Source organism: Malus domestica, chromosome 15 (genome assembly GCF_042453785.1).
Source record: "Malus domestica chromosome 15, GDT2T_hap1".
Taxonomy (NCBI): Eukaryota; Viridiplantae; Streptophyta; class Magnoliopsida; order Rosales; family Rosaceae; genus Malus; species Malus domestica.
The window spans coordinates 48,648,626-48,669,977 of record NC_091675.1 but is presented as its reverse complement, the minus strand read 5'-3'; the positions used below and the strand labels follow the sequence as shown (position 1 = coordinate 48,669,977).

Sequence of the window (21,352 nt, the reverse complement as noted above, 5' to 3'; positions counted from 1 at the left end):
TCATGGACCATTAAACAGGATTCAGTACAGTAAGAAAGTAGACAAATGATACGAGATAACATTAGCTCCACAAAAAAAAAAAAAAAAAAAAAAAAAAGATACTACACTTAAGCACCAACTCTATAACCTTAAATATAGAAATAGGAAATAAGATTAAAAAAAATTCATAAAGCTAGATTTTCAGAAAATACTGACTAGAATAAAAATTTCTAATAAACAGTGATTTTTTTTTTTTTTGAGAAGAAATGATAACAATTTATTAAAACAATAACATGAATTACAAAATAGTGGATAAAAATTCCACCATCTAGCAAAACTAGCTAAATTAGCCCGTGGTTTTTGAAAACCCTATATAATGTGTTGAAAATTATAGTCCTATGTCCAATTGTGGTGTCTCGTGATGATATTCTTCATCAGAACCTCTATATCTTCGGTAAAATCTCACATCAAAACGAATCCTCTAAGAAATATTAATAAAAAAAGCTGACACCTGAAAAACTTACTAGCACCAATGTTTTAAAAGGCGAGGTGTAAGGGCCCAAGGCGTTTCATGGGTAGTCTCGAGGCATGAGGCGATAGCCTCATGGTACCTAAGATTATTATAATACTTTATAGTCTAAGCGGGTCGGGTTTGCCTGAGTTCCGACCCGACCCGTCTATAACTTCCATTTCCGGCCATCTGAGATGGCGAAATTTTGTGCCGTTCGAAGGAACTCCTCACCACTGGATCCCTGTACATAGCGAATTGAGGCTGAGAAGGTTTTAAAACCTTGCACCAACCTTATGCTGCCTAGTCTGGCTGGGCAGAGGTTTATTTTATAGCCTCGCCCAAAAAAACCGCCTAGGCCAGTATCAAAACTAGTTTTGAAAACACTGCTACGCACACATCACAGATCACACTCAAGAAAGATATAAAATTAGAAGTAATGAGATATGAATTCCAAGATTAGGCAGAAACTCATACTTTGAAATTTTTAAATGAGAATAACCCTCCACTTATAGATAAACTATCGCGCTTCATGCATGTGAAACCCATTTGATATCCAAAAGATGAAAACAGAAAATGAAAAAGGAAAATGGTGATGGAAGGATAAAATAACCATGAAAGCAATACAGTGATGTGGTTTGTTGGGTAATGTAAAGTAGGGTAGTGGGGCAGTTTATGTAGTGTGTAGTCTATATTTTATTAGAACAATTATGTCAGAAGATGAAATTGTTCACAAAAGATATAGGCTCTATAGGAATCACTTTATTTTAGTTGAAAACAAGACAAATAACATATCATAAGATACTTAAGGTATGTGATACTGTCCATAAGAGTACCTGTAAATTTCGATGGAGAGAAGTAAATGGCTCTAATCTCAGAAGGTAATAAAGCACAATCCCCATGCTTGAGTAATGAGACCCATAGTAAAAACTGCAAATGTTAAAAATACAAGTGAGACAACGAAAGAAAGAGCACTTGGGACCTAAAAAATCATTTAGTCTTGACCTGGCTTTGGAAATTACCTAGGTATATCAGGATCAGTGAAGCTACGATACCTATCTTCAAATACCTGTATGGGGAAGCATAACTTTTGTTAAAGACAGATGCACAAATATGTGAATTGATTATGTTTGTCAAATAACTTATAACATACAAACCAACCTCAAATCGCTTTATATCAAGTGCTCCAACTGGTTTTGAAAGATCCCGAAAAGTGGAAGACTTGTTAAAATCAAGAACCTCAGAGGAGTAATCAGCCAAGACCCAAGGAAAAACAGGGTATTGGGTCAAATCATTATATGATCTTCCAGCCAGTGTATTGAGAATCATTAGATATTCAAAATTTGTCATATCCCTCCTCCTCCAGCTCTCTCGAGCAGTTTCTGCCATCTCCAGTGCTACACGTCTATCAACAAATGAAATAGCTCCATTTTTGTCCCGACTACTTCCTTTTGGAAACAAATATTCATTTCGGGTAGCAACTATCAAGGTTCCAGTATCTTTTGCATCCTTCAGGGATGCAAAATTCAAAAACACTGGTGCAGATGAATCACTGAAGAAAATCTCTATTGCAGAATATCGAAGCAAATAACGAGTCCAACAGACAGCTTTTATCTGTGATCAAGAATAAAGAAATAAAGATGACTACGATACGCAAGAGATAATAAAAGCAAAAGCTAAATGCAAATTTCTCCAACCTTGCCAATATTCCATCTCCTGTGGCGCTTCATATTTTTTAACTGTTTTCTATTAAGAACATTTTCATTCGTTGCATCAAATTTATCAACTGTGGCTCCCTTCTCAGCATCCAAACCAAGATATAGAGGCTGTTTCAGAGACTTTTGCTTTTGATCAGGTTTGGTCAAATCATGATTACTTGAAGCATGGAAATTTCTGAAAACAGATGATCCTCCACTACCTTCAACCAAAAATTCACCAAAGAAATGCAAAACATCTTTCATCACTGCCAAATGTCCACCTAATTTTCTTTTTGGGGTTACAAGCACACAAGGAACCGACGTAAGAACCTGAAACAGAAATCCCGACGTTAGAAGTTTAATTTCATTTTTATAGCACAAATTCATCTCTCCCTCATACCTCACTAGTTTCTGTCTCAAGTGAAGAGGATGAAGAATCTTTTCTTTCCTGCATCCAATCACCGCTGTCTTTGGATAATTCCGAGCACTGGCTGTCTGAAGTATCTTTAGGGAGGGTGGGTTTCTGCCCTCCAAGTTCATTATCAATTTCATTGGATTCTGAGCTCCCATCATCAGTTATCTTCCATACCCCCTTCAGCAAAAACCGCTTCATTTGCTCAGGAATGTGCCCCACAAAACCACATTTACTTTCATTAACAGGAGGTGCAATGTCATTGCTGGGCACAGATGATGAAGGATGACACAGCTTTTCATCAAAATGATAATTCTGTCTCAGCTTTTGCCTACGTCGCCAAGCATCTTCTATCTTGTCAAGTTTCCAATGCCTCACAGCACTATTTGGAAAAGGATTAGCAGACCATGGACCTCTCTCATCAATCAAAGCACGAAACATGTGTATCCATTTTTCCTGAAAAATTATGTTAGTAATGACAAGCACTCATAATATGCATCACAAGTCGGAAAAGAAAACAACAGTAATAATGAACAAAAGAAATTGCATGTTCCTTGTTTATTATTCATTTTGAAAAGATATGTTCAATAACAGAAAAGAATGGGCCACATACAGCAACATTTTGTTGCTCCTCCTCATGAGCGAGCTGGAATGCAGCTCTTCTGCTGTCATCTAAAGCAAGAATGGAGGCCAAGCTACTCTGTATCTCATCTTCAAAAGCTTTCCTGGTATTAGATTCTGAAGAGGAATTTTCATCCATCCTAAGTTGGAGCTCACACAACTGCCTTTGACGATCTGTATCTAATGACTTTGTATATTTTGCCTCATCACCTACCTGAAAAATAAAACTAAACAGTAAAACAGTAGATGACATAGGATTACAACAAATATTTTGCCTCTTATTATTTTATTTTATCTTATACCTCAAATTAAATAATAAACCATGTTTAATTACAAATGGTACAGTTATTCCGCATTTTACTTATTTATTTTGGTAATATCACGTTTTATTCTCATTTCTTTATCTGTCAAGTAGAACAATTAAAATATATCTAACCTTACTAGTTAATACTACCTCTGTAACTAGGATTCATTTTATAAATTTGTGTTCTATGAAAGGAAAACCATAGGGGGCCCGTTGAAAAACATGAAACAGGCATGGGCACGTTCAGCCCTAGGTCTAGGTCAATCGTGCATGGCACCACATGGACACCTAATTTATGAGCGACGTTTCAGCATAACTTGACCATATTTTATACATTAACGCTGTATATCAGAACTATAACATTTAAATTAGTGTGAGTGTGGGGACAGAAGATAATATATATAACATCGCTAAAATAACTTGCAAGACGCACTGCTGCTAGCACTCGATCCCTCTGAATTAAATTCTGAATAGATCCTGTTTCTTTTACACTGTTTCCCGAGTCCAAGGAGTCCTCTCTCCCCATCATGCTAGTAGCCAGCATTGATTTGCCAAAGTTGACAGTTTCTCGAATCAAGTGTGATATCACATGAAAACGAGCACCATCATCCAACATTCCAAACTGCGACCTAACCACAAGCAAAGCCCTGGCCACAATGTTAAGTTAAATTTTTGTGAATAACACTATAAACAAAGAAACCACAGTTCCCCCCCACCCCAAAAAAAAATTTTGAACAAATTGTTTTTTCTTATTATCAGTGAACTTGGTTAGAAACCTCAAAGGCGAAAAGTGGTTACCAAATGAACAGTTGCAATCTGCTTTTGCTTTGCTCATCATCAGCTGCCAAGAGACATGGCAAAAGCGAAATGACCTGTTGGACGCAACGCGATGATCTTTCCAGAGAAGATCTGCATAGATATAGGATGACAAGTCTAAAAATAATTCTTGGGCACCTTTCCCCTCGCAAGAGCATTGCCTTATCAACATTTTTGTTAGGTTTGCCACCTAGAGCACTGCCTATCCCTCCTGATACAACAACTGCAGCTACCTCCGCAGCAGGAATATTCAGAGATTCTACTAAGCCACGTGCTCTTTGGCCCAAAGATGGACCTGCAGATGGTGATGGCTTGGGGGACGTCTTGCTTGGTCCCTTACCATTCATCTCACTTATGATAATCCACAAATTGTCATACAGATTCCACCACTGGTCATTTACTATGTCATCTGCATTACTGATTGGCTGCTTGTAACTACCAGGGATCCTAAAAAAATAACTCAATCAGACCATGAATTGTATTCATCATAAATCATAACACATCGTGAAAAGGAATGATAGTGACAATGGTAGAAGTCCTCGAATCCAACACAGTCTTGGTCCAAAAGAAAATACAAATAAACAAAGGAAACTGCACAAGAACTTCAAAATTGAAACGAGAAACCTCCTAGGCTGCTAAATCCAACCAAGAGTTATCGCCGAAGAATTTCATAAACTAAGAGAATTCTTCCTTTGATGTAGCCAACATAGACCACAAACATCAGAGTTTAACCACCACAGTTTTGTGAATCTTTGTCCTCTCCCAGTGATTGGAGATTTGGGCAAGTTGCCCTTTTGAGGAGACTCACAAATATCTTGTGCAGATGAACAATGCATCAAGTCAAGAACAGAATTAAATCATGCTTCTGAATCTAACTACTCATGTATGGCCAGGGAATTATACGCAATCTATTCGCCTAGAGTTAAAAATATCCAAACAAAATAATGCACAAGTATTTTCCTGGCTTATTAATTTAAAAAGCATGGAGAAAATTAAACCCTTGTTTCGGAGTCTAATAAAATTTTATAAAGTGTCTCCGCTTTTTCAAATCTAAGTACATATATAGGAAAATGATAAATACACGCTTTTTCTCCTTCCACACACCCCTCTTTAATCTTTTCTATTGTTTCTATTTGATTTATTCAATATAATGGCCAGAAATAAAGAGGTGTGTGAGAGGCTAAAAAGGGTATGCAAAAATCAGCTCCCCAGATTTATTATATGAGGATACAGTATAATATGGGTCATCTGTACGAGGACAAACAAAAACATAAGGACATGAGGTAGAGGAATTGTGGGATAGAGTTCTATTTGGGTGTTATGGTGTTTCGATTGAGTATAGGGATGTGAATTTTTTTTTTTTCCTTCATCTTTTTATGCTGTCTTAAACTGAATAGAGCGAAAAGCCAGTCAGAGATGAGTTTGGCAGTCTTAATGTAATTTGTAAGCTCACATCCTGTCACATTGAATAAAATGCATCTCTCTTCAATAAAAAATGGTTAATAGACAGATCATCAGATTACCTAAGTAGTGGTGTAGCATAACTGCATACAAACTATTTTTTATTTTGATAAGAAACACAAGTTCTATTTGGTGAACACAGAAGGAATTACAAGAAGCATGGACAAGTAGTGTTTACATTTATATGTTTAATTGTACAAAATTGGCCGATTAGCATAGTTATAGGCTTTTTTCATAGGAGTTGACTGCTAGCCTTTCTTTTCTTTCCTTGTAATCAACTATGTACCATTTAATCCTCCTTAGAGAGAAGAATAATAGATCACGTTATTCTCTTTACCAGTAGGGAAATCTACAAGTACGCCATGAAACACCTAAAACACCAGCAGAAACATAAAAACCCAAACAGAAAACCTAAGGGGTTGTTCGGTATCCCTCTTGGATCCAATTTTTTGTTTTTGAAATGAATGAGTATTAAGTAATTTACCCACATTCATCATTTTTTAACATGAAATAGAATCCAAGAAGGAAACCAAACAGGCCCTAAGGGTTTAGGGTCACAATATTCTATTTACCTCTAGAGAATTCTACAAGTAGGCCATGTAACACCTAAAACAGCAGCAGAAACATCTAAACCCAAATAGAAAACCTAAACTGACAGACAGAGCACCATCCCAGAATGCCCTCAGTACTAGACTCCCTCCAGTGCAGACTGGCATAACTACATACAACTATTATGACAACATTAACACTATTCATCTGGCAAAATTAAATTTAAGCAGATTCATCTAGATAGGTTAAATCCACACAGACAGCATTAGCGACTGACATCATAATGGACATCAGTTTCAGAAATAAAAGTTGCAACTCCAGAAGCTAGTACCTGGATGTTTGGCTATCAATTTCTCCTTCTAGCACTTCATATAAGGCAGAGCCATAATCTTTATGGCGTTCTAGCTCCAGCGAATCCAGGGAAAAGTCAGAGTTACTAGCCGGAAACTACAAGAAAGTCAAATTTTAATTTTTAATTGATAGTCTCACCTCGGCAACTAAAATGAAATAAACAGATAATTACAAGCCATTTCATAGCATTGAAAACCAATTAAGCAATGCTTTTGTGTGTGCATATAGAAGCAGAGGGTTAACAATTCATTACTGAAAGAAAATTGGAACCATCAACTGCATTGGCTGACTGTCACCAGAGTTTGTCCGACAAACCCATCGGAATTATTGGTTTAGTAGACATAACAGAAAACTGGTGAAATAAGTGAGCATGTGATGTGAAAGTTTAGAACTGTGATGTGATTGTCAAGAGATAAGAAGAACTGGTCATATTTTGAATTTCAAGTCATCTATCCACAGCCGAGGAAAGATGGAGAGCATCTTCATAAATCAGAATAGGAAGACTGAAGTTAGAGAAATGCAATTGGAGTGTCACATAATCATGGAGTATCCACTAATTGAAGCAGTTGATTTAGCAAACCGAATACAATGCAGATCTGTTTATGTACTTTTGTAAAATGATAAATTATTGTATCCATTTTTCTTTTTTATTTCTATTTAAGCTTGGGTGGTGTGGTTGAGCATGGAAGTAGCTAGGATATTATGATCTCAATTCCAAGTAAGCTGATTACCGGAAGTTTTTGGTCTATTTCAGAGATAAGCATCTCATCGACCAGTCTTAGAAGGTATAACGTGTTGTCCCGGCATGGTTGCGAGATGAAGACATTCTCTTCAGAAGACAATTCCACAAGTTTACTGATCAAATCCTTATATATATCTCGAAGCAAGTATCGAAATGAAATGCCCCCCTGCCAGAAATAGTAAAAAAAAAAAATTTTAAAAAAACTTGAGATCATATAGTCTATAATTAATAAGAGATGTAGAATAACACAGTGGATTTTAACATACATGTTCACACTGCATTAGTAGGAAAGTCACTGTATCTTCTAACTGCTGCCACCCACCTTTGACAGAATGTACATAGTAACAAAGAACAACACCAAACAGATTCCTCACCATATCTTGCTCATTTTTCTCATTGTCATCTTGGTCTTGGGGATTAACCTTGTAGTTTTTGAATACACCAAGCTTTACACAAGCTGTTAACCAGGCATTCCAGCCAAATTCCTATTCAAAACATTTCAGTTAGGAGAATTTAATAAAATAAGAGAAAGTGCACTATAAAACACATGTAGCGCTAAATACCATAAAAGCTTCAACATTTGAAGGATCAGAATCAAGAAGATCAAGTAAGTCTCTGACAATTTTCAGTCTTGAACCTGCATCCTCACAGCCAGACAGGAATCTGAAAATAAGAACCAAAATTTGCGGAAGGAGAAAATGAGTGCTATTTGCTTTGTTTCTCTGCCTTTCAACCTGGTGGTGTTTCTGTAACACCTGTAAATCCGAAATCAATTCTCAAGTAAGTTTGCCCAGTATCCTGTTTGAAAAATCAAAACAAGAATGCAACAATAATTGCACAGCTACAATGACAGGATGAACTGCAAATTTTTTATTTTTTGCTTCCTAATTTTCTAAAACTGTGTTTCAAGTACCTGTTTGGGGCTAGCACCACCAAGAAGAGCATCAAACAACGAAGCACACAAGTTATCTGTTTGTGGAAACCTGAATAACCTATCAGACATGGCTGAGAAAATTGGTTGCATCTTCATACTAATTTTTTTTTGGCCATCTGAAAGAAACCGAGATCTTCCAACTGCAAGATTAAAAAATCTTGCTCCCTTCTTCTCAGATGGAAGACCAACCAAAAGTCTCCCAAGGAGTTGCAAGCTGAGCAATCTAATAGGTTCATATTCCCTATGGCAAAAAATGAAAAACAAAATCAGAAGACAAAATATAACAGCATAGGTTGTGTTTCTTATCGATCTTTACTTTTAACGACATATAAGTGACTGTATTCTGAAACAATGGTCTAGAAAAGAAAAAGATTTTTCCGCCTCAGTTACTTATAGTAATTTACAATCATATAAGAGTAGACTTATTCGAGGAGAAACCAATAAGTAATTTGGGCAAAAACTCACCATTAATCATTGAGAAACATATTTAGATATATATATTTTTGCAATCGAGCAATTATATCTGGAAGCAACATCGTCACTCTTTGTTGAGCAATAAGCATGTGGTATTTGGTGTTAGGAGGGGTTCTTTGGGTGGAGAGAAATTGGAGAAGCATTGAAGTTATGGAGGGTGTGGAGGTACTTTGCGATAAAATCAGATTTCGGCCTTCTTTTGGGTATCTGTATTTTCAGAACAGCTCTATCCTTTTTCTGCTAAATTAGTTTACTAGAAGCCAGCTCTACGGTAGTTCACTGCATTGTGTTGTGATACGGTCAGAATCTAAAATGTTCCATCTCTGGTGGTTAGCTTCAAATTTGTGCTTTCAGGTGGACTACTTGTTCTCAACATTGTATTCATTTCAAGACTTTAAAGATTTCTCTTTTCTATGAAAGAAAATGCCAATTATGGAAGGGTGGTGCAATTCACTAGATCAATCCTAGTTTTCCCTATTACTCTCTAGACAGACCAGTAATTATATAGCTATTCACCGTAACATACAGAAAAAACAATATATATATATATATACACATAAAGCTTTATCAGTATTGTTGCCAATCCTCTAAATCCTTAAAGTCATCACTAATCTTTTGAGCCAATTTAGTTTAAGTACCAGACTACTTTAACAGTAAAAATAATTGCCTTTTTAAGTAATAATTGAGTTCTTATGGTGCATTTGGATGGACTTTAAAGTTCCATGGAACTTAGGCTAAATTTGTAAGCAGTGTTCTACAAAAACTAGATAGACAGACTTGAAAACGACCAGATGCATTACAATTAAGAACTTTCAAATGATTCCTTGAAAGGTGTCATTTGAAAGTCCTTTGTTTAGTGCCTTCGTAGTTCATTTGTAATGTTTTAATACTAGCTTTGTAGTGCTTGGGTAGTTCATTGGTAGTGTTCTAGTGCATTTTTGATAATTCAGTCTAAAGTTCCTTGTTACTTTGAAAGTCCCTCGTCCAAACAGAGAGTAAGAGAACACTTGAAAATAAGGTCTTACCCACATATTCTAGTGTGAAGATTTAATTTATACATCATTGAATTCATAATATTCAATGCATACCTCTGAAGAAGATTAACAAACATGTGACAACCACCGATCAGGTTGACCTGCTCCAGGAAAGCTGCAAGCAGTGGTTTTTGAGAAAGCGCTCGAACAAGCATATGTAAAACATCCTCAATACAGGTTGAATCCTGACTTGTTTCGAAAAAAGCTATTAAAGCTCTTATATCTGCGGCTGCAATTTTCTGCCTGCATATTACCCAGGACATTTTTAAGATTTCACTTAAAACATTAAATGAACAAGACATGATAGTCTGTTACGTTAAATTTGCTTGTTGGAAAGGAAAAAACATAATCATAGCTATATGTTTCGAAACAACAAAATCCTTCTAATGAAGTGAAGAGCCATACCTGAGGCTCATTTCACCAAGGCTCAACAAAACAAGACGAATTTTTCGTATCTCATCATTACTGGGTCTCTCCCCAAGAACTTGTTTTGTGATGGGATGAAGAAGAGGCGTGTTTCCAACAGAAAATCGAGATTTTGGATTATCCCAATAAAATTGGCGTATTATATCTATAACACGGGGGAGCCGGCAAAGGCTTTTAAGTAACCTTGGGTCATTATCAAACTGCTGGATGAGAAACATGTATAACTCACGCTGCACCTTATAAGCCGTATACAACCAGATGAGAGGGTTAAGAAATATGCTAGATATAGCCTCTTTAGTAAGCAGCTCCGCCAAGCCTAAAGGTAAAAAAAGGAGAAAATAAATAAATCTGGGCAAATGAATGATTCAGAAACTTCTGCACAATTTACATGGGATAAAAAAAAACTACAGATATAAGTATTAGCCAGTTATATGAGAATTGAGAAACAGTTAATGATATATACCGCAGTTTGCAACGACATAAAATAGATGTTTTAAGGCTGAAAGTGTTTCCAAATTAAGCTGCTGAGGAGGAACTGATTGCAACAAGAACCCTAGTATTGAGAATCCAGAGAGAAGATGCATCTGTTGTTGATTAGCTAAGTTCTCATCCAGAACAGAAGCTATGAGCTCAATAACTTCAGCAGTCACCCGTTCTCTCGTGATAATAGGCAATGTATGCTCCAATTTCCCACTTTCTTCACTTTCATATTTTTCAGACTGGGCAATAAGAGGAAAAAACACTGATACACCTCCAACACAGTAAATTATCTGTTGCAATAATCGTCTGGAGCATTGCTGCGTGCCAACCATCACAGTTGCTTCAAATGAGTTCTTATCTGATACATGGTCCAGCATTGGTGAAACATTAAAGAGTTTCCTGCCATCACATGCCTGAAAGAAGAGACCAACTGCTTAGAGTACTCCTTTTTCCTTATAGGATAACTAATGGATTAGGGTTACTTCATAAACAGACACGAAAGATTATACAGAACTAGTTTTCTAATAAGACTATAAGAGAGAACCTGTGCATTAAGTCCAAAAAGAATTTTTGATGCAAGACCATCTTTGGCATCAAGGATCCCATTAAGCACTGGGTTATCCTTAGATGAGGCGGCTTCACTGTCAAGAAACGAATACATGTAGCTTGGTCCAAGAGAATATATGCCCTGAACTTGCTCAGAAGAAATGGTATCATTAAATACATAAACAGGACCAATCTGACCGAGGAAAGGATGTGAATCTTTTACAGATTCCAGAGCCAAATCGTCGTCATGCAGGCGTATATCAAATTTTGCGCCAATTCTACAACTTGTTAATAATTCATTAACTTTGGCATATCTGAAACACAAAAGTATGAAAGTAAGGGATAATATTTGTAACTAGACAAAAGATAAAACAAATCCACATGTGAAGGAAGAACGGAGGTAGCCTCCAACCTGCATCTTTCAGAAGAAACGAGATCACCATCCACGTAACACCTCAATAAGCTACCCCCAGAAAATGCTCTTCCAATGCTATGAGTTATACATAGAAAATGCCATTTCTTTCTAACAATATTAACCTGTAACTGGACCGATTGTCGCTTCAGATTTATTGACTGGAATCATGAAAGACATCATTAGTGGCATGACACTGGTGGTAAGCTTTAGGATATGACAAATGAAAATGACTAAAATAGCAACAAGATTGAACACATCCACATTTAGAATATGAGTCAAGCACGAGAACATAGTCCCCAACAATATATTTACCTCATAAACAAGCTTGTCCTTTGCAAGTGCAGCCATACACCCTCGTCCATTTTCTGCAAGAAAATTGAAAAGACCCATTTTTCCACTTCTGGGGAAATTCTCCACACGAAGCCAACATGAAAAAGAAAATCCTTTATTCAGAGGCCACTGCACAGGCGTTTTTATTATGATCCCCTACAAGCAAACAAGAGAGAGAGAGAGAGAGAGAGAGAGAGAGAGAGAGAGAGAGAGAGAGAGAGAGTGAGAGAGAGGATCAGACACAAGATACAACAGATAAAATAATTTATGGCATTTCAAATAGTACAAAACAATTAACAATATAAAACAGAGCAGGAAAAATTGTACATATGTAGGGTCTAGTGTTTAGAGTTTAGAGTTTATAGAGTATGAGGGAGGCTACAATTGAGAGGGAGTTATCTTTAAACGTTATCAATATACATAAAGCTAGCATCCAAAACCAAGAGTAAGTAAATAAAACCATGTTTTCAGTCAAGAAAAGAACTCTCATTAACAACAGTAGAATTTACAAAAAGTGGATAAGAAATCCACCAACTACTAAAGTACTAAACCAGACCTCTCAAATAGGACTAATATACAAAAATCAAAACTTGAATCCAAACTCATATTGCAGCTGTTAACACAACCATCATTACAGAAGAATAAGAATAATCCCTGAATTCATTTGGAACTGATGCCCAAAGAGCTGCCCGGTATCTAACTGTATCCCATAGTTCATTTATGCCCACTCCCTTGTAATCCTAAAAAATTCTTCTATTACTCTCCAACCAAATGTTCCAAAAAACTGCCAACACCAAACAACCCCACAAAGCCTCAAACTTGAAATAAAAACTGTTATTTCAAACCATGATATGTATTCAGTTGACATACCAACCAAAAGAAGGAGAACACATTAGACTAGACAAAATTATGGGGATGGTGGCGACCTAAAACCTACTTTTAACTTTTAAGAATATGCATAATAGTACAGTTAGGCTACTTTTAATTACTTTGAACCTCTGAACACATTAGAATTTAGAATAGACAAAATTAAGGGGATGGTGGTGACCTACAACCTACTCTTAACTTTTAAGAATATGCGCAATAAGGCTACTTTTAATTACTTGGAATTTTTTAGCAGGATTTTATTAGTATGTTAGCATCGGTCCCAAGTTTTCAAACATTTCAAAAGATCAAACTGAACTACTAGTCCGAACTTGGAAGTACCACCTCATTTTCATTCTACTCCCTTTGGGTTGTGTATTGATTATAATTTTAGGTGGTTGCTCTTGATGGACTCCTTGTCCATCTTGTTTTCCACTTCATTCAATAAACTTCTTGTTTCTTGTAACAACATTTAAAAAAAAATAAAAATAAAAATAAAGAGGAAGAAAAACAAAGGAGCTTCCGAAGAGAGAGTGGGACTTACAGAATCATTCCCAGTGAAGTCAAAGAAGGCAGTAGGACCCTTTTCATTTAGCATTGACAAAACACTGGACAACAATAGTGAGCAATACTTTTGCTGATTCCCAACTTTCTCACTTCGGAGAAGGGCAAAGATTTTGCGAATGTCTTTTCCAGATGTGCTATGTCCACCAACAACCTGAATTAGTTGGGCAATTTTCAAGATGACACTATCATTGTCTTCTTGTGAAAACCAATCAAGAAGAAAATTAAGCATTCCCGCTCTGACGCAGGAAGCCTGATTGGAAATGGAATCCCTCAGTAGTTGTTGGAACACATCCAGCCCGTTATGCTGCAACGAGTCACTGCTCTGCCCAATCATAAAATAGAAAGCAATGATATAGAAAGATATAGACTTTGGGAAATTTGGACAGATAGAGAACAAAAATAGAAATGATCACCAACCTCCCGCAAAACACGCAGATAAAGTATAATCACGTCTTCATTCTGCACAGAGAGAAGTGAAAAAGAAAATATAATCACAAGAAGCAGGACCCAGGAATTTAATTCCATAGCCATAGTTGGTGTAAGTATAAAACTCATAAACAACAAATAAATCTGTGGGCATTATGGAAAAGAAAAGTCCTGAAAGGGGATGTTAAAAACTTTCTGGATAAGGTTTGCTTTAGGTAGACACCTTTATTTTAGGGCCTGATTTCATATCAAACTTTCCATCAACAAGCATATCAAGCAAAGCATTCAAAAGTCCTTCACTTGAGCGTGACTGACAAAACTCCAACAGTAAGCTTTGCAATGTCTGGTATCCCTTGCCTGCAAGAACTCTAAATGTAGCCTGCAAAAATATATCACCCAGTCGACATTAGCAACTAGAAACCTAGAATTATGAACAAGAAAAGGAAATTGTAGTACCCAAATATCAAATGCATATGCTTACATAATAATGCTGGCATATTTGAGAGTCAAGCAACCTAGGAAAGACAAATGTATAAAAAGAATTCTTTCTTAATGGGTAACAAATCTTTTGTTGAATCTAATAAAAATCAACATGTACAACATAGAAATTAGCCAAAAGTTGAGATTCAAGACAATTCTCTTTAATTAACATATTTGATGATCCCTTTTACCACTGCAGGATCCCAGAAGTTCAAAGATCATGATGTTCCCCTAAAGGAACCCCAAAAATTCAAAGGCCACTCACCATTTTTACAGCCCACACCTGTGTGTGTGTGACAATGTTTGATAGACAGGGTTCCTTATTGAAGATGTTGGGGGTGTGGGACAGCGTTCTTGGTCATCCTTGTAGGTTCCAAGGAGGATTGGACTCTCTGTGTGTGTGTGTGAAACTGTTAGAGAGACAGGGCTCCTTATTAAAGATGATGGGGTTGTGGGACAGGATTCTTGGTCATCCTTGTAGGCTCCAAGGCGGATTGGACTTTTCATGCTATTTATTTGGACTAGAATGCTGTCGTTTTGTAATTCTTCTTTCAGTGTTGTTCTCTTTGTGATCAGCAGGAAATCAAAAAAGTTTACGTGTTCATAATGCATATTCAATTGATGTTCTATTCTCCATGGTACTGCCACATCCACAAAGTCAAATAAAAAATGCAATGCACAGTGAATGCATCTGGATGACATCATGAAACTAAATTCAACATCTTCTTTGAACCAACAAGACATAAATCAAGCATTCAAGCTTCTATACGACCAAACAAGGAGAGACAGTAACCATGAGAGATAAAGGATTACCTTCTTTTGTGGAAACAAACTTTTTCAAAGAATACAAAAGGAACACTAAATACAAGAAAAAGAAGGAAAAGATGTCCATCTAGGTTTAAAAATTCAAATACCTTTGATGTATCATTGCTTGCAAGCAGACAGGTAAGAGTTTGAAGAACATTCAGAACCAAGTTTTCTCCACTGCCCTCCTCAAGGTTACCATTTAGTAAAGAGACAACGTGCAAAAAGCACTCTCCATCACGAAATAAAGTCTGATAGTACTGTGTAAAACAAATACTGATGAGATGTTGAAACTTAAAACAAAATGACTACTGAAGATGAAAACAAAGTCAAGGCATTGGATTATACCACAGGATCAATCTTGAGCATATCTCTCATTCCAACAAGTAAATAGATTGACAGTTCTGCAAAGCTTTTCTCTCGTTCCTTTATTTGAGTGAACGTTTCCAAGTATTTAGAAAATAACTGTAATTTTGCTCTTTGATCCTCTTCAGATGATGGTACAGTCTAAAAAGTAATATATCAAAATTCAATATAGAATTAAAGTTAATCAGCTTATAAACACTAACAGTCAAGACATACATATCAAATGAACACAAGATATAAAGGAATACCTTCATCAGCTCAAATATATGCCTAAGCACATTGTCCCTGAAACCTTCTTCCCAGAACAAATCAAATAAATAACCAATACATTCGGCGCTATGCAGAACCAAACTTCTAGCATCTTCTGCTGTTAAGAAAAATTCCATATAGAGCTCCATGGATGTCTCCATGCATTTAAGCCATCTTTGCATTGTCTGATGTGATTTGGATCCCTGATGACTAGGCACCACTTCATCAATATTTTTTTCAAGAGAAGGGCTTATATTGCCAAACCTTCTTGACTCTTGGGCTTGAATGCAAGCAACTTTAAGCACACGAGGAAATGCATTAACTGCCTTAAAAGAAGCAACAGTTTTCTCAGCTGAAAGCTGTAACACGCGACGCAGACTCTTGGCAAGAACACTAGCAACTTCAGGATTGCAAGCAGAGTGTTCAAGGGCATCTAACAAAGCAGATAATTCAGGCTGCCATACAGAAAAGAGGCAAGAAGTAAGGAAAGATGCAGAAACTATGAAGCAGGTGTTGATTTGAAGTACTGCAATTTTTTTTGTTATCAAAGTACAAGATTTTATTTCAAAATAAGAGCTGTAAGGGGACATGTAATCCACCATGAACAGAAAACAAAACAAAACAAAAATACGTAAGGCTTCATTTATAAAAGAACTAAGATTGATCAAGATAATGCAACCTTCCAATCTAATAAAATGGTCGATAGAGGTATATTCCTAAAAATAGGAGATACAGAAGCCCATAGTGCTGCCCAGTACTACAACTACTCTGAGGACATTGACAAGTTGTTTTCCCCTTGCACATATATTTCATGTTTGAGGACATGCACAGAGAGATGCGTAGGCTGAAACTCTGGGAAAGGTATTTATCAGGGCTTATATTGTCCCTAAGGTTTGTCACCTAACAGCTTAACAACAGCAATACCAAGACAGGAAGATATTCCTTAATACCTTTAAACAATGTGTTATTTTACTAAGCACAATAAATCAGCAGTACTAATATGCTCTAATGTTTTAGCTGACCAGATACATAAACCAACAGATTGTGAGTTTGGTGAAGAGTAAATGTCTGAGAAAAACCAACCAAGTTATGAGCACTTCCACTAGAAGTTGCAGCAAACTCCACAAATGAAATCACTTCCATTTGGAGAATTTCAATCCCACAAACTTTTGCTTGACTGTTGATGCCACTAGAAGCGGAGGGCAGTTCAAGGCTCCTTAAGGACTCATAATATGTGCAACACTCTCCAGAAAGGTCATCAGACGCTGGTCCAAAGTAGAAAAAATTCTCAGAAAATATGAGTTCCCAGATTCCCTCTTCCCGAAATACTTTCAGTGACACAGGAGATGAAACAAGAAAATTCCTAAATGCATTTAAAACACAATGCTGCAGAGTATTGACAAAGACCCTACAGATAATGCAAAAGGCAACGAGTAAGATCCATAAGAAAGGGAGAGAAATTGAACAAGTACATTAACACAGAAGTAACAACACCTAATAAATAATTGGAAGTGGCTTGGCACAATACTTCCTAAATAAATTCACCTTAAGTGGCTTGGCAGTTCATTTTGATTTGAACAGGCCTTAATGCAGGGGAACACAGTATGAAGAACCCTCATAATCCATTTGATTGAAAGTTCACCATACAATGAAGAGACTGCCACAGTAGTTCGACCAGTGGATGTTTCGAGATCATGAGATTTAAAATCTTCTGAAGCAGGAAGAAAAGAACAAAATACTCTGCTCAGCTTAACAGCATAATCACTCCAAAGTTGAGAGAAAGAACCATTGGCAGGAAGTGCAACAGAAGCCTCTGCTATATGGTTTTTCACATTATTCTCACTTCCGAAGTCAATCATAGGCGTTTGGAAATCAGGCTGACCAGGCATATTCTTGGTCTGCTGTTTGTACTCTTGAAACATGAAAGCAGGCGAACAAAAGCTATTTGCAAATTTGTGAACCCTCCCATTTTCACAAAGAAATTGCAAGTTGCTGATATTCCCAAAGCTGCATACTTGTCAAGGGAATCAATAGTGTTCTTTGCCGTTAATGAGGATACAATTGCAAATTTGCAGAACGGATACGGTCATGTCTACTATTTGATAAACAAAAGAAGGAATAATGAAAGGCAAAGCTACAGAAGATCTTTGTTGCACAGAAAATGATCGAATAGGAACAGTACTTCATTTATGTGTTTATTGGATTTATGATTGTACCCATTCAATTCAACTATATATGCATCCATGCAACAAATATGCATTGAAGGTCTTCATGATATTCAATGGATATAAGCATAAATCCAATAAAAACATATGGTACACAGTAAGACAACTTCATTTATTGGGAGAAAAAGAATCACAACATCAAATTCCTAATTAAACAAAAGTACAAAATTTCACAAGTTAACTAACGAAGGACACAAAGGATACACAGCCTCTTTGAGAACTTCCAGAGAAAGAACATGAAGCTGGAAAATTTTTAGCAAGGGGTTCTCAAATCTGCAAAAAAATAGTGAGCACATATCAGAGAGATGGAGTGTATAACACAAAGAGCCATAGAGTTCCCTTCTAACAGAAAATATCCATCCACATAATTTTCTGAGTCACTCAGACTCATGTCACAAAAATTGCTATGAAGTTCACAACATAGTAAATCAATTTCAAATCAGCAAAAACTTACTTTGCTGGTTAAATTACATCTTAAAATACAAAACAAAAACATATACACAGATACCACCCTTTACAGGACCTTTTCTTTATGACGTTGATAAGCTGTTCAGCGAATACTTTACCAGAAAAAGATAAGAAATTTAATCTCAAGCAAATTCTAGTAGTAAAGTAATACATACTCTTGATCTGACAGAGCCACATTCCCTTAACCCCAGACACCAACAAAAGATATGTTCTAAAATGACCCAAAACAAACAAAAGCTCACCTTGACCTGCATAATCTATCTTGAAGGAGATCAAACAGATACAGAAATCCTTTCAGAGAAATTTTAATTTTGAATCTACATTCTACGCAAACTTAAGAAGGCCGTAAATAAAATGAAATGTTGCTCACCATTCATTAGCATTTCAAGAAAATTTTGCAATTTTGCATATATGATTGCACAAGATAAACGAACCTCAGGATGCAAGTCATACACAAGGAGTTGGTATTACCTTTTCTCAACGGCAGAAGCAGAACTTTTCAATATTAGCACATTACTTGATGGTATTCCAAGACCATCCAACAGAACTTCAAGTCCTCCAATGCTCTTAAAATGATTTTGACCACGAGGATTCTGAGCTAATGTCAAATAAAGAATTCTCAAAGACAAATACAGAAGTGATGTATCCGTCCACTGTTCTTTCATGCTTAACCTTTTGATTACACGCAGCAGCTCTGGGACAAGAACAATCTCCATCAATGAAAATGTAGATGCAAATAGAGTACAGGGATCACAAAAGGCACTACGGATATCATACAGATACCAAAAAGAATTTGGGGCCTTCATAGAACTCAAATATATCCAACAGCAAAAAATGAAGGGTTGGAGGCGGAAAATAGCAGGATCTCAAGGCAGCAGGGACTGGCATGGGGTAGTGTAGGATGTCTTCATGTATTATGTGCACTGAACCCTATGAAAACGTAAATACCAAGAGCACATGCTAAGGACAGCAAAGGAATTCATACAACTATAGAAAAAAAAAATATTTCTTTTCCCTTTTTTGGCTTTGCTCAACATTATGAGATTTTCCAAAATCATATTAAATTAACTTGAACAATTTTTAATTCAACAAGTTACAGAAAGAAGAGAAAGGTAATTTCATAAAAAGGAAAAAAAGAGGCTGCCAGAAAAGAAATGAAATAGATTGCACGGAGATAGTCAAGCACAAAAAATAAAATAAAGACACAGACACTTGAGATACAAGCATGTAGAGCACTAAGTGTCCTGTACAGATGACAAAATGAAAATAATATCTCCAAAATAGTGGAACTAAGACCAACTACACAGTCAAGGTATAACATACATACACAGATGAAAACAAGAAAACAATCTTGTGGAAGTGATGGAACTGTGACAAAATAATAAGTTTTGTTATTTCCGTATAACTGTGGATTAGCAATGCAGAAGTGATTGGGCATCTAAGAAATTTACAACTGTAAGCACGGACAGATACATCATGGAAATTAACAAGGCACACAAAACAAAATCTTTACAACAAATGGCAAGGACATGCACATGCAGTCATGAACGCATTTAGCACTTTTGACGTGTGTAAATCATAACCATACAAAAACATTTTTTACCAAGTGGTACAGGTCATCAAGATAAGATTAAATTCTCTCTAGGAAAAGTTGACGTAAGAGTAGTGAGTAATGAAATTTTTTTACAAAATAATTAAATCACATATGGAAGATGTCCAGACTCCAGACTGTACCATATTGTTTCTAAGAGTGTAGCACAAGTTTTCAGTGTGTATTACCAAGTCGAGATGTGATGTACTATAAGTTACAAATAAAAATTTCCACCCTATTATCATCCAAAAGAAAAGATAAGAGAACAAGTAAAAACAAAATTGCCTACCTTACCTACTAACCAATTAAGTCCACCAGCTTCCATCACCGACACAACTGCCCTCTGCTGCCATCGTAACCTTATTTCACTGGAAGGAACCTTTGAACTACCAGAAGAGTCAACTGGAGATGCACCACCCCTTGAAACAAAGCCTATAGTATTACTGTACAACTGACCTTTCTCATATACATTTGAATTTAAATCAATGAAACTACATATTATTGACACCACATATACAAGTATTTGTTGCAATAGTCCAGTCCTCTCCATAGTTGAATTAGAAGACTTTTCATCAGCTGAAAGTGCACCGCTTATTGTTTTAAGCTGGACAACAGCCCCTGAAATCACAAAAATACTTGCAAAATTAGCAATGTTTTGCAAGAAAAAGATCAATTAAGGCTTAAAAAGAAATCAACAAATTTGGTGGATAGGGTCCTAATAACATATTTTACAGCATCACACACATTAAATCCAAACAAAATATTTGTACAATCCAAAGAAAAACAAACCGAATTATAAATCTAATCCAACTTTATGTCATTTGAATCAATTATTTTCAATCATTTAGGTGTGTTGGGGTTTGAAATCAAATAAATCAAATGGTTAAAACAATTAAAAGAACATATATTTTTATCAGCAACAAAAATCTTCAATCAATTGAGGGGCGTTTAGGTTTTAAATAAGTTAACAATTGCAACAATTCAAATTATAAAAACACCGTTCCGAATGTGTCATCACAAAGAGAAATTACACTAGGAGAGTAAACTACTAATACCTTTCATTAATGCCGTTAGCTTTTGAATCCCACCGTAGTATCCAAAAACTCTGCAATTATGCAATGAACGAGTAACAATCATAAGAGCATCCAGGAGTGGCATTCCTTCCGAAATGATATTTAAGGTTGCGGAATGGCCAGAGAAATCTGCTGACGATCGCACTGTACTGTTGTTTAC

The 21,352-nt window shown here is 36.2% G+C and overlaps 1 protein-coding gene across 4 annotated transcripts in view; it reads right to left on the bottom strand.

Annotated features, from left to right (window-relative positions):
- Positions 1 to 21,352, bottom strand: part of LOC103402005 (BEACH domain-containing protein B) — a 31,521-nt gene that overhangs the window by 5,458 nt on the left and 4,711 nt on the right. For 2 of the 4 annotated variants that reach the window (XM_008340743.4, XM_070813285.1), the window contains exons 5-35: positions 21,175 to 21,351; positions 20,414 to 20,737; positions 19,000 to 19,222; positions 18,265 to 18,333; positions 17,381 to 17,842; positions 16,919 to 17,243; positions 15,835 to 16,290; positions 15,569 to 15,727; positions 15,331 to 15,480; positions 14,160 to 14,315; positions 13,928 to 13,969; positions 13,488 to 13,832; positions 12,062 to 12,235; positions 11,747 to 11,907; positions 11,333 to 11,648; positions 10,772 to 11,201; positions 10,288 to 10,624; positions 9,937 to 10,125; positions 8,354 to 8,615; positions 8,004 to 8,195; positions 7,707 to 7,925; positions 7,430 to 7,606; positions 6,679 to 6,794; positions 4,320 to 4,784; positions 3,955 to 4,168; positions 3,210 to 3,431; positions 2,585 to 3,052; positions 2,185 to 2,514; positions 1,649 to 2,101; positions 1,510 to 1,556; positions 1,324 to 1,417 (exon numbers count right to left, since the gene is read on the bottom strand). In XM_008340743.4, coding sequence (XP_008338965.3) covers positions 1,324 to 1,417; positions 1,510 to 1,556; positions 1,649 to 2,101; positions 2,185 to 2,514; positions 2,585 to 3,052; positions 3,210 to 3,431; positions 3,955 to 4,168; positions 4,320 to 4,784; positions 6,679 to 6,794; positions 7,430 to 7,606; positions 7,707 to 7,925; positions 8,004 to 8,195; positions 8,354 to 8,615; positions 9,937 to 10,125; positions 10,288 to 10,624; positions 10,772 to 11,201; positions 11,333 to 11,648; positions 11,747 to 11,907; positions 12,062 to 12,235; positions 13,488 to 13,832; positions 13,928 to 13,969; positions 14,160 to 14,315; positions 15,331 to 15,480; positions 15,569 to 15,727; positions 15,835 to 16,290; positions 16,919 to 17,243; positions 17,381 to 17,842; positions 18,265 to 18,333; positions 19,000 to 19,222; positions 20,414 to 20,737; positions 21,175 to 21,351 — 7,754 coding nt within the window. Of the gene's footprint in view, positions 1 to 1,323; positions 1,418 to 1,509; positions 1,557 to 1,648; positions 2,102 to 2,184; positions 2,515 to 2,584; positions 3,053 to 3,209; positions 3,432 to 3,954; positions 4,169 to 4,319; positions 4,785 to 6,678; positions 6,795 to 7,429; positions 7,607 to 7,706; positions 7,926 to 8,003; positions 8,196 to 8,353; positions 8,616 to 9,936; positions 10,126 to 10,287; positions 10,625 to 10,771; positions 11,202 to 11,332; positions 11,649 to 11,746; positions 11,908 to 12,061; positions 12,236 to 13,487; positions 13,833 to 13,927; positions 13,970 to 14,159; positions 14,316 to 15,330; positions 15,481 to 15,568; positions 15,728 to 15,834; positions 16,291 to 16,918; positions 17,244 to 17,380; positions 17,843 to 18,264; positions 18,334 to 18,999; positions 19,223 to 20,408; positions 20,738 to 21,174; position 21,352 lie in introns of those variants that run through there. The other 2 variants (XM_070813286.1, XM_070813287.1) reach the window with 2 other exon arrangements.